Below are 12,963 nucleotides of genomic sequence, written 5' to 3'. Positions count from 1 at the left end.
AGCTCCTTGGGGGGGTTTAATTTCCAAAATGGGGTCACTTGTGGGGAGTTTCCACTGTTTAGGCCCATCAGGGGCTCTGCAAACGCAACATGACGCCCGCAGACCATTCCCTCAAAGTCTGCATTTCAAAATGGCACTCCTTCCCTTCCAAGCTCTCCCATGCGCCCAAACAGTGGTTCCCCCCCACATATGGGGTATCAGCGTACTCAGGAGAAATCGCACAACAGCTGTGGGGGTATGATTTCTCCTGTTACCCTTGTAAAAATAAAAATTTGGGGGTGAAAAGATCATTTTTGTGGAAAAAAAATGATTTTTTATTTTCACGGCTCTACGTTATAAACTTCTGTGAAGCACTTGAAGGTTCAAAGTGCTCACCACACATCTAGATAAGTTCCTTAATGGGTCTAGTTTCCAAAATGGGGTCACTTGTTGGAGGTTTCCACTGTTTAGGAACATTAATAATAATAATAATAATAATTTTTATTTATATAGCGCCAACATATTCCGCAGCACTTTACAATTAAGCGGGGACATGTACAGACAATAAATTCAATACAAGTTAAGACAATTCAAACAGTGACATTAGGAGTGAGGTCCCTGCTCGCAAGCTTACAATCTACAAGGAAATGGGGGGACACATTAAGGGCTCTCCGAACGCAATTTGGCATCTGATCTCAATTCCAGCCAATTCTGCGTTGAAAAAGTCAAACGGCGCTCCATTCCTTGCGAGCTCTGCCGTGTGCTGAAAAAGTGGTTAACCCTCACATTTTGGGTATCGGCGTATTCAGGAGAAATTGTACAACAAATTTTGTGGTTGTTTTTCTCTTTTAACACTTGTGAAAATAAAAAAAACTGGTTCTGAAGTAAATTTTTTGCAAAATAAAGTTAATGTTAATTTTTTCCTTCCACATTGCTTTAGTTCCTGTGAAGCATATAAAAGGTTAATAAACTTCTTGAATGTGGTTTTGAGCACCTTGAGGGGTCCAGTCTTTAGAATAGTGTCACTTTTGGGTATTTTCTATCATGTACACCCCTCAAAATGACTTTAAATATGATCTGGTCCCTAAAAAAAAAATGGTTTTGTAATTTTTGTTGTAAAAATGAGAAATCGCTGGTCAACTTTTAACCCTTATAACTTCCTAACAAAAAAAAAAATTTGCTTCCAAAATTGTGCTGAACTAAAGTAGACATGTGGGAAATGTTATTTATTAAGAAATTTGTGTGACACATCTCTCTGATTTAAGGGCATAAAAATTTAAAGTTTTAAAATTGCTAAATTTTCACCATATTTCCAGTTTTTTCATAAATAAACACAAGACTTATCGAAGAAATTTTACCACTAACATTAAGTACAATATGTCCCGAAAAAACAATCTCAGAATCAGCAGGATCCATTAAAGAGTTCCAGAGTTATAACCTCATAAAGGGACAGTGGTCAGAATTGTAAAAATTTGCCTGGTCATTAATCTGCCAACTGGCTCTGTCGCTAAGGGGTTAAAGGGATTAAACTGCCCCATTCTGCCCATATAGGCCAAGTCCTAGTGGTTACCCCCCACTGATAGGTTATCACCTATTTTCACTGGGCAATCGTTTGAACTATCTTTCACAATCTAGATGATATTATGTAAAATAAAAACTTGTCAAAATAAAATATAAAACTGACCTGGATACATCATACAGTAATCTCCATTTACATGTCTTAATATTTCAATTTGCCATTGCCATTGTAAAGCCCATAGACTTACATTGTACTGTGCCTGTCTGCAGAACTGCTGCTGATCCGCAGAGACCAAATCCGCAGCGTGTGCACATAGCCTTAGTGTGTGGAAATCCAGGTAGAATGTATGAGCTGGGTTTCCAAAATACAGATATATATGCTGACCACAAGTAGAACGATGCTATATGGCTCAGTGTAATGTTGCACATAGCGTTCCCCTTCAAGCAGTAAGAAGAAGGCGAACGCTTCCTGAAGCGTCGCACAGGTGTACAGGTGCTCTAATCCACCATTCTACATGGATTGCCACACCATGGGGGAATATGGTGAAAGTAGCTATTTTTTAGGTTTATCCTTTTGGCTATGTGCAATTGAACACTTTAACCCCTTCACAACATGTGCCGTACATGTACCTTGCATGTCATGTGCCTCCCTTTGATGTGGGCACTGACTCAATGCACATCTTTCCCGGCACATGTCAGCGCTCTTGAACAGCTGACATGTGCCCCTAACAGCCACGAGTGGAATCGCAATCCACCCGTGGCTGTTAACCCATTAAATGCCGCTCTCAATGTCTGAGCGGCATTTAATGTGATCGCGCTGGAAGTGCATCACTAATCCCGCCCATCGGCGCTTGTGTCAAATGACCGCGGGTTGCCAATTGTTTGGCATGAAAACCCGGTTTATGCAGGAGACCCCTGGGGTTGTCATTGCCGGATTGCTATGAGGGTCACCCAGCGGTCGGCGATCATAGCAAGTGAGCATTTCTGCTACACACAGGCGGTCTAATCATCGCCTGTGTGTAGCAGAGGCGATCGATTATCGCAACTTTTAGTCTCCCATGGAGACTATTGAAGCAAGTCAAAAGTAAAAACAAAAATGTTTTAAAAAAAATAAAAAATATATAAAAGTTCAAATCACCCCCCATACGCCCAATTCAAAATAAAATAAAAAATACACGTTTGGTATCGCCGCATTCAGAATTGCCCAATCTATCTGGATGAAATATATATATATATATATATTTCATCCAATCGGTAAACGGCGTAGTGAGAAAAGTCAAAACGCCAAAATTTAATTTCATGGTTGTTGCAACATTATCTTAAAATGCAATAGCGGGCAATCAAAAGCTTGTATCTGCACAAAGTGGTATCATTAAAAACGTCAACTCGGCACGCAAAAAATAAGCTCTCACCCAATCCAAGAGCACGAAAAATTACAATTTTTTTTTTTAAACAAACTTTGGGATTTTACACCACTATACATGTTTGGTATATACAAACTCGTAATGGCTTAGAGAATCATAATGGCCGGTCAGTTGTAGCATTTAGTGAATATTGTAAAAAAAAAAAAAAAAACTTGTGGAATTTCACTTTTTTTGCAATTTCACCGCACTTGGAATTTTTTTCCCGTTTTCCAGTACACAATATGGTAAAATCCATGGAGTTCTTCAAAAGCACAACTAGTTTGCAAAAAACAAGCCCTCACTTGGCCGTATTGACGGAAAAATAAAAAAGTTATGGCTCTGGTAGGAAGGGGAGCAAAAAAAAAAACACAAAAATGAAAAAGGGCTGCGGCGTGAAGGGGTTAATACAAGAAAAAATTTCATATTCTAACCATCTGAAAAGTAGTTAGCTTTTGCTCTCCTGAGTAATCAGATTGTTTTTTTGTAATCTACGAAATGGTTCCTTATTAATCAGATTTTTAGGGTCTTTACAAAGGGGAGTGGCTAACAGCGTACTTCTGCATAGCAGCCTAAAGACTGGCAGATTTTAAAAAAAGAAAAACTTGGGAGCAACAAGAATAAAATAAGTTTCGAACAATGGACACGTTTTACCAAATGACAGGTTCTCTTTAACTGATAATTAAAAATAACCCTTAACTGCTGATTTCCATCTCCGAACGGAAATTCTCAGTTACATCATTGAATTGCATGTGATGTAAGTACCTGTTCCATCTATCTTTATCTTTCTTCATAACAAGCAACAGCAAAGGCATAAACCAAGTTCAAATCCAGATTACGATATAAGCTCTCCATGCGAAGATCCATCTTGCAGCAGGATACAGTAGCAAAAGATGAGGATTTCATCTGTACAAGGGTCTATATAGAAAATTTCCATAAGACACGCCCATTGGAAGTGGCTTGTGTCAAGGAAATTCTACTGGAAAAGCATTGTCCTATCGAACGCATGCTCATAAATCACACAAACACATGCAAACGCAGCTTTTTTTGACATCATGGGTAAGATGATGCCGATAAAAAATGCGTTTGCATGTGTTTGTGCATACAGATGATACGCTGCGCACATACAGTGGTTGGACAAAATCATGGAAACATCATCAAAAGTTAGTTTAATATGGTGTAGGTCCACCTGTTGCGGCGATTACAGCCTCAATTCTCCGATGTATGGATTCATACAAGGTGTGAATTGTTTCCAAAGAAATTGTAGCCCATTCTTCAGTTAAAACACCCTCCAGTTCTTTGAGCGAAGATGGCGGCGGAATTCGACCATAAATGCTCAATAATGTTGAGGTCTGGGGATTGTGGGGGCCAGATGAGATGCTTAACTTCATTACAATGTTCCTCGTGCCATGTTTTAACGATTCTAGCTGTATGAATTGGTGCATTATCATCCTGAAAGATGGCGTTCCCCTCCGGGAACAGTGCTTGAACCATAGGATGCACTTGGTCGCCCAAAATGCCTAAATAATTGCGGCTGTTATTTCTTCCATGAAGGGATATCATTGGCCCGGCGGATCGCCACAAAATAGCACCCCAGATCATCACAGAACTTCCGCCATGTTTTTTAGTTGGGAGAAGGCAGTCTGGATGGAATGCTTCTTTCGGCTGTCTCGGAAATAGGGTAAACGATGATTCATCTGAGAATATCACGTTTCCACTGCTCGAGGGACCTATTCTGGAGGTTTCTACACCACTCTAAACGCTTGGAAACATTTGTCATTGAGAGCAGCGGTTTTCGAATTGCAGCTCTTCCGTGGAATCCAGATTTGTGCAGCTCCCGACGAACAGTTTTCGTGGAAACTGGATTCTGTAGGTGTTCATTGAGCTCAGCAGTGATTTTCGGAGCCGTGGTCTTGCGATCCTCTCTCACAGTTCGCTTTAGAGTCCGACGGTCTCTCTCAGTCAACTTCGACTTTCGGCCGGATCTGTGCTTTGCTGCGGACGTTTTTCCTTCTCTTTCAAACACAGTCATTACTTTGGAGACAGTACCTCTTGACATGCCAAGTATTCGGGCACTTTCTGTTACACTAGCACCTGCCATACGAGCACCAATAATTTGGCCTCTTTGAAAATTCGAGAGTTCTGCCATTGGTATCAGGTTTTCATCAATGTTCTTCCAATTCTGCAAAACAAACAGTTAATTTACATACACATCACATAACACAAATAATCAGCTACAAAACATTACCATATGTCACGGTTTGCATGTTTATAACATGTTCGAAGATTATGATGCCAAAATGTTAGGTGTTAACATTATTTTGTCCAACCCCTGTATACACAAATGTGAACCTAGCCTTAGCAGTATAGGGGAAAAGCTGCCTGCAGCAAAGCCATCGCTGGATCAAAGCAACTTCATCTCAGAAAACCTTGTTGGCATCTAAATGACACCGTAACAAGGGGCTCCTTTACTTGCGCTAACTCTTATTTGCAGCCTATAGATGGATGCTAAAAAGAACTACATGGATATTCCACACCAGTAATTTAATCCAGACACTCTCTTTTAGGCTTGTAACGGTCACAACACAAGTTTGCTAGGTGGCACTGGTACATCGCAGCACAATACAAGTCAATGTAGTCACGGTGCGTATTTTAGGGTACTGCGACCACGGCAAGCCAATCACAAAAAGTCCAACCACTACAGATTGTTTGCAACTTGATTGTCATGGACGCAGTACCTTGGTGGTCGCAACGTAATCCCATTGACTAGTATTGCACTGCGTTGAAGCGAACTTTGGCAACGTGACTAGTGTTAGAGTCAAAGTATATCCCAGCCTAAATTTGAAATGAAATAAAGAGGTAAAAGTCTGCATAAACCAGCTTATTAGTCAATTTCCCCTTTTGAGCTTGTAAAACTGAAACTATGCAAAAAAGGCTAAAATTACTAACCGTTTAAAGCAAAAGTTTTGTACATTTCAATTAAATTAATAATTTTGTTAAAACTCCATTGCAGCAGTGTACAGAGGCAGCTACCTAATTAGTCTATACCTACTGTGAATCTGTCCTACAAGCATGGAATAACCTGATATACAGTGCTTTGCGAAAGGATTCGGCCCCCTTGAACTTTTCAACCTTTTCCCACATATCATGCTTCAAACATAAAGATACCAAATGTAAATTTTTGGTGAAGAATCAACAAGTGGGACACAATTGTGAAGTTGAACGAAATTGGTTATTTTAAATTTTTGTGGAAATTCAAAAACTGAAAAGTGGGGCGTGCAATATTATTCGGCCCCTTTAACTTAATACTTTGTTGCGCCACCTTTTGCTGTGATTACAGCTGCAAATCACTTGTGGTATGTCCCTATCAGTTTTGTACATCGAGAGACTGAAATTCTTGCCCATTCTTCCTTGGCAAACAGCTCGAGCTCAGTGAGGTTTGATGGAGATCGTTTGTGAACAGCATTTTTCAGCTCTTTCCACAGATTCTCGATTGGATTCAGGTCTGGACTTTGACTTGGCCATTCCAACACCCGGATACGTTTATTTGTGAACCACTCCATTGTAGATTTTTCTTTATGTTTGGGATCATTGTCTTGTTGGAAGACAAATCTCCGTCCCAGTCTCAGGTCTTTTGCAGACTCCAACAGGTTTTCTTCAAGAGTGGTCCTGTGTTTGGCTCCATCCATCTTCACATCAATTTTAACCATCTTCCCTGTCCCTGCTGAAGAAAAGCAGCCTCAAACCATGATGCTGCCACCACCATGTTTGACCGTGAGGATGGTGTGTTCAGGGTGATGAGCTGTGTTGCCTTTACGCCAAAACATATCGTTTGGATTATTGCCAAAAAGTTTGATTTTGGTTTCATCTGACCAGATCACCTTCTACCACATGTTTGTTGTGTCTCCCAGGTGGCTTGTTGCAAACTTTTAACAACACTTTTTATGGATATCTTTGAGAAATGTCTTTCTTCTTGCCACTCTTCCATAAAGGCCAGATTTGTGCAGTGTACGACTGATTGTTGTCTTATGGACCCTGTCCCACCTCAGCTGTAGATCTGTGCAATTCATCCAGAGTGATCATGGGCCTCTTGGCTTCTCTGATCAGTCTTCTCCAAGTTTTAGATGAAAGTTTATAGGGATGGCCGGGTCTTGGTAGATTTGTAGTGGTATGTACTTCCATTTCAATATGATCGCTTGCTTGGGATGTTTAAAGTTTTGGAAATCATTTTGTATCCAAATCCGGCTTTAAACTTCTCCACAACAGTATCACGGACCTGCCTGTTGTGTTTCTTGGTTTTCATGATGCTCTCTGTGCATCAAACAGAACCCTGAGACTATCACAGAGCAGGTGCATTTATACGGAGACTTTATTACACACAGGTGGATTATATTTATCATCAATAGTCATTTAGGACAACATTGGATCATTCAGAGATCCACAATGAACTTCTGGAGTGAGTTTGCTGCACTGAAAGTAAAGGGGACGAATAATATTGCACGCCCCACTTTTCAGTTTTTGACTTTCCACAAAAATTTAAAGTAACCGATAAATTTCGTTCAACTTCACAATTGTGTCCACTTGTTGTTGATTCTTCACCAAAAATTTACATTTGGTATCTTTATGTTTGAAGCATGATATGTGGGAAAAAGTTGAAAAGTTCCAGGGGGTCAAACACTTTCGCAAGGCACTGTATTGTTCATGGCTCCATCTCAATTGGTATTGATGGGTAAATATAAGAATTTTATGTTCGTCTCCTTGCTGTTTGCTGATCTTGATGTTAATACGTTTAATTTTCTTTTGTGTCTTTTAGCAAAACCCAACAGAAAACTGACTTTTCTCTATCTGGCAAATGATGTGATTCAGAATAGCAAGAGGAAGGGACCTGAATTCACAAAAGACTTTGCGCCAGTTATAGTGGATGCTTTTAAACATGTTTCAAGGTATTGATATGGCACCGTCATCTACATAGATGGTGCAACACTGACATTTCTGCACTTTTCATCTCATCATTTGCATGTGTTACTTTAAGATGTGGAAAGAATAATTTGCGCTGTCCTGTTATTGTCAGATATGATGGAGGCTGCCACATTCAGTAAGCTCCAAACGTGAACTCAGCCTGGATATAATGTTTGTCCTTGTAAATGCTAGTGAAATGTTACTTTATTTTTTGAATAATCATGCATGTTTTACCTTTTTTTTATATAGTGAAGCAGATGAAGGCTGCAAGAATCATTTGGGCAGGGTGTTATCAATTTGGGAAGAAAGGGCTGTCTATGAGAATGATATCTTGGATCACTTAAAGACTGCTTTGTGTAAGTAATGTCATGTACCTCTATAAATCTCAAGCATAAGTAACAATAATTTTGCCCACCTAGGGTAAGGCCAAATAGGCACCTGATTTGCCAGAGAACGGAGGTTTCAACCAAAAAATCATGCTATATTGCTCCACCTTGTCTGGCCTTTCCCAAACAAACTTTCAGCTCCTAAAACCAAATCTTAATAGAAATCGCCCCACTTTCAGGAAACATAACGCGCAAAGGTTCAATTACTAATTTCTTTAAACTATCCTACAAAAAGACTTAGGAAACTATTAAAAAATAGACAATTCTTTATTTAATATAATGACATATAACAAGACATACACATTAAAAATGGTACGTGATTAGACAACAAGTGGTACGTCCTTTTAAAACGTGGTATACAGATTTTTTCAGGACACAATTATCCTCTCATAAAGTCATCCTTAATTCAAGTATATTAACCTCTAGCAATTAATTATCCACATTAATTAATAGAAGGAAAAACCATGTGCATTTTATAAATGTCTCTAGTTATTTTCAAAGTTAAATTAAAAATTATTTGAGAAATGCATCATATAGTCTTATATATATTATTTATTCTTATGCTGCCACCTAGTGGTGCAAAAAATTCTTTATCCAGCCTGTGGGCATGTTTTTTCTTGGTTTCTCTGGCTTAAGGCCCCGTTACACATAACGATGTCCCAGCGATCCGACATGGATGGGATCGCTGGGACATCGATAGGCTGCGCTGATGAGCTGTCACATAGACAGCCCCTCCAGCGATCAGGACCAGCGAGCAAGCTGGTTTCCAATGTAAACAGCGGGTATCTAAGAGCCACGCGGCTCTTGGATACCTGCTGTTTACCCTAGATACCAGCGTGCACGCTGGTATCCAACGTAAACATCGTGCGTGCGCTGGTATCTAGGGTAAACGGAGGGTATCCAAGAGCCGCGCAGCTCTTAGTTACCCGATGTTTACGTTGGAAATCGGCGGGCAGCGTCGCTGATCGCTGGTCTCTTGCTGCCACACGCAGCGATGCACGCTGGCCAGCGGGAGACCAGTGATCAAAAAATGGCCCAGGACGATCGTGCACGATCAGCGATACCCAGCAGGGGGGCCGGTCGCTGATCCCCGTCACACACAGCGATATCGCTGGAGAGATCGCTGATGCATCACAAAATCAGCGATCTCGCTGTGTGTGACGGGGCCCTTACAGCTGGAAGATAAGACTCGGCCTACAAGCCCGACCTGGAGCACGAGCATCTCATTAACTGAAAGCTTCTAACAGTGATTACACAAGAACCACAAGACAGATTTCATCAACCCATGTATCATTTTAATCAGTTTAACCCTGACAATGCCTGTACTTTACTTAGCAAAATCCTGCTGATAAGTTAGATTTAACCCCTACAGTGAACATGCTAAGAAAAAAAAACACAGGAGCGCTCTAAAAAAAAATAAACAACACAAAAATACAGGTTGTTCATTATAGCATCCCACATAAAGTGGAATAAAATGCACTAAACAATTCATTTGTATAGATAAATGGCATCACTGAAATAGTCATGTCATCTCACAAAAAACAAGCCATAGTTTGCTGGTGAAAAAATAAAAAAGTTATAACTATCAGAATATGATGAAAAAAAAAAATTTTTTTGTTAAAATAAAATTGTTTTTAGCATGCAAAGGTAGGAAAGCTTAAGAAAGGTATACAAATCTGGCATCGCTTTAATTGCAATGTCGTTAAGAATAAATTTGTCTGATCTTTAGTACCACACGGTAAACTACTGTATGTTAAAAAAAAAATAATTTCTGACCTACGGTACTATTTTTTACTATTCTGCCTCACTTCAAAATGTAATGTAACCCAAAATGGTGCTAATAAAACTTGTAACTTATCCCGCAGAAAAATAAAACTAACGTTATAGGCCTCAAAACTAACATAAAAAATCTACATAAATCTGGTACTGCTGAAATTGTACTAACTCGAAGTATAAAGTCGATCACTTATACTGCACCGTGACCAGCGTAAGAAATGAAACCATTCCTAAACTGCTGTTTATTTGTTAATTCTGCGTCCCAAAATTGTAAAAAAGTTTAATCTCACATTTATCGTGTTCTCTACGTTGAACACTTACTTCGGGGTTACCATCTACATCTCTGGAACCATTCACTGTAATGAGGCAGATGTCAATTTACTCTCCATCTGGCCTCTGTTCCCACGGTGTCCTGACTTCTTATCCATGCACAAACGCATGGTTGACCACACATTTGTCTACCTCAAAAAAATGGCCACTGCTAGGACAAAGTCCAGATGGAGTCCAAAGTGACTGCGCATGCCCAAGATTCCCAGCCCCGCAGTGTGAATAAATTAAAAGCGACTGCGGGGCGGGATCTGTGGCCACGCGATAGGAAGGCCAGGATGTGATCTGAGAGCATGGGCACGTCGGGCAGCGCTAACTGCGCATGCCCACGAAACTATAGTACAGCGCAGGCGTCAGCATTTCAAAAGAACACTGAGGAGGTGGCGCCAAATACGAAATGACTGATGGATGCGAGGCGTCTGTCAGAGGGGGAAAGGCCTGCCCCCCTGTCAAAATTCAGGTATTTTTGGAGAATTTTAAAAACGATTTTTTCTGCGGTGGAAGGGACGCTAAGTAAAAGAGCCACCTTGACAGAATACAGCATTAGTGCTGTACAAGGTGGCTCTTTTACTTAAAAACGCCTGGGGGGGGTGACAGGTTCCCTTTAACCCCTTCACTACCAAGGGTGGTTTGCACGTTAACTCCCGGGCCTTTATGAGGTAATAACTCTGAAACGCTTCCATGGATCCCGGTGATTCTGACACTGTTTTCTCGTGACATATTGTACTTCATGGTAGGGGTAAAACTTCATTCATATAACTTGCGTTTATTTGTGAGAAAAACGGAAATTTGGCGAAAATTTTGAAAATTTCGCAATTTTCCAACATTGAGTTTTTGTGCTCTTAAATCACAGAGATATGGCTCACAAAAAAGTTAATAAGTAACATTTGCCACATGTTTACTTTACATCAGCACAATTTTGGAACCAAAATTTTTATTTGTTAGTAAGATATAAGGGTTAAAAGTTGACCAGCGATCTCTCATTTTTGCAACACCATTTTATTTTTACGGACCACATCACATTTGAAGCCACTTTGAGGGGTCTATATGATAGAAAATACCCAAAAGTGACACCATTCTAAAAACTGCACCCCTTAAGGTGCTTAAAACCACATTCAAGGAGTTTATTAACCCTTCAGGTGCTTCACAGGAATTTTTTGAATATTTAAAAAAAATTAACATTTAACTTTTTTCACAAAAAAAATTACTTCAGGTTCAATTTTTTTATTTTACCAAGTGTAACAGGAGAAATTGGACTGCAAAAATTATTGTGCAATTTGTCCTGAGCACGCTGATACCTGATATGTGGGGGGGAACCACTGTTTCGGCGCATGGCAGAGCTCAGAAGGGAAGGAGCGCCGTTTGACTTTTTCAATGCAAAATTGGCTGGAATTCTGATCGGACGCCATGTCACGTTTGGAGAGCCCCTGATGTACCTAAACAGTGGAAACCCCCCATAAGTGACCCCATTTTGGAAACTAGACCCCCTAAGGAACTTATCTAGATATGTGGTGAGAACTTTGAACCCACAAGGGCTTCACAGAAGTTTATAATGTACAGCGGTACAATTAAAAAATCACATTTTTTCCACAAAATGATCTTTTCACCCCCAATTTTTATTTTCCCAAGGGTAACAGGACCCTAAAAGTTATTGTGCAATTTGTCCTGAGTACGCTGATACCCCACATGTGGGGGTAAACCACTATTTGGGCGCATGGCAGAGCTCGGAAGGGAAGCAGCGCCATTTGACTTTTTTGGCTGGAATTGAGATCGGACACCATGTCGCGTTTGGAAAACCCCTGATGTACCAAAACAGTGGAAACCCCCCCACAAATGACACCATTTTGGAAACTAGACCCCCCAAGGAACTTATCTAGATGTGTGGTGAGAACTTTGAACCCCCAAGTGCTTCACAGAAGTTTATAACGCCCAGGCGTGAAAATAAAAAAAAAAAATTTTTCCACAAAAATGATATTTTTGCCCCAAAATTTTTATTTTCCTAAGGGCAACAGGAGAAATAGGACCCCAAAAGTTGTTTTGCAAATTGTCCTGAGTAGGCTGATACCCCATATGAGGGGGTAAAACACTGTTTGGGTGCATGGCAGAGCTTGGAAGGGAAGGAGCACCATTTGACTTTTTCAACGCAGAATTGGCTGGAATTGAGATCAGACGCCATGTTGCGTTTGGAGAGCACCTGATGTGCGCAAATAGTGGAAACCCCCAATTCTAACCCTAGCCCTAACCATAACTCTACCCCTAACCCTAATGGGAAAATGGAAATAAATACATTTTTTTTATTTTATTATTTTTCCCTAACTAAGGGGGTGATAACGGGGGGTTTGATTTACTATTTATGGCGGTTTTTATGTTTGGCGGCTGTCGCACGCTAAAAGACGCTTTTTATTGTAAAAAATAGTTTTTGCATCACCACATATTGAGAGCTATAATTTTTCCATATTTTGACCCACCGAGTCATGTGAGGTCTTATTTTTTGCGGGACGAGTTGACGCTTTTATTAGTATCATGTTCGGGCATGTGACATTTTTTGATCGCTTTTTATTTCGTTTTTTGGGACGCAGAATTTACAAAAACTAACGTTTCATGAATTTCTTTTGGGT

The 12,963-nt window shown here is 40.2% G+C and overlaps 1 protein-coding gene across 2 annotated transcripts in view; it reads left to right on the top strand.

The window, feature by feature from the left end:
* RPRD1A (regulation of nuclear pre-mRNA domain containing 1A) overlaps positions 1–12,963 on the top strand; it is an 84,445-nt gene that overhangs the window by 11,198 nt on the left and 60,284 nt on the right. For both annotated transcript variants that reach the window (XM_073587769.1, XM_073587770.1), the window contains exons 2-3: positions 7,711–7,840; positions 8,106–8,212. In XM_073587769.1, the coding sequence (XP_073443870.1) occupies positions 7,711–7,840; positions 8,106–8,212 (237 nt within the window). The remainder of the gene's footprint in view (positions 1–7,710; positions 7,841–8,105; positions 8,213–12,963) is intronic.

Source organism: Dendrobates tinctorius, unplaced genomic scaffold (genome assembly GCF_039654945.1).
Source record: "Dendrobates tinctorius isolate UK_male_01 unplaced genomic scaffold, ASM3965494v1 ptg000102l, whole genome shotgun sequence".
NCBI lineage: Eukaryota > Metazoa > Chordata > Amphibia > Anura > Dendrobatidae > Dendrobates > Dendrobates tinctorius.
The sequence above is the reverse complement of the archived record's forward strand: the minus strand, read 5'-3'. Positions and strand labels throughout refer to the sequence as shown.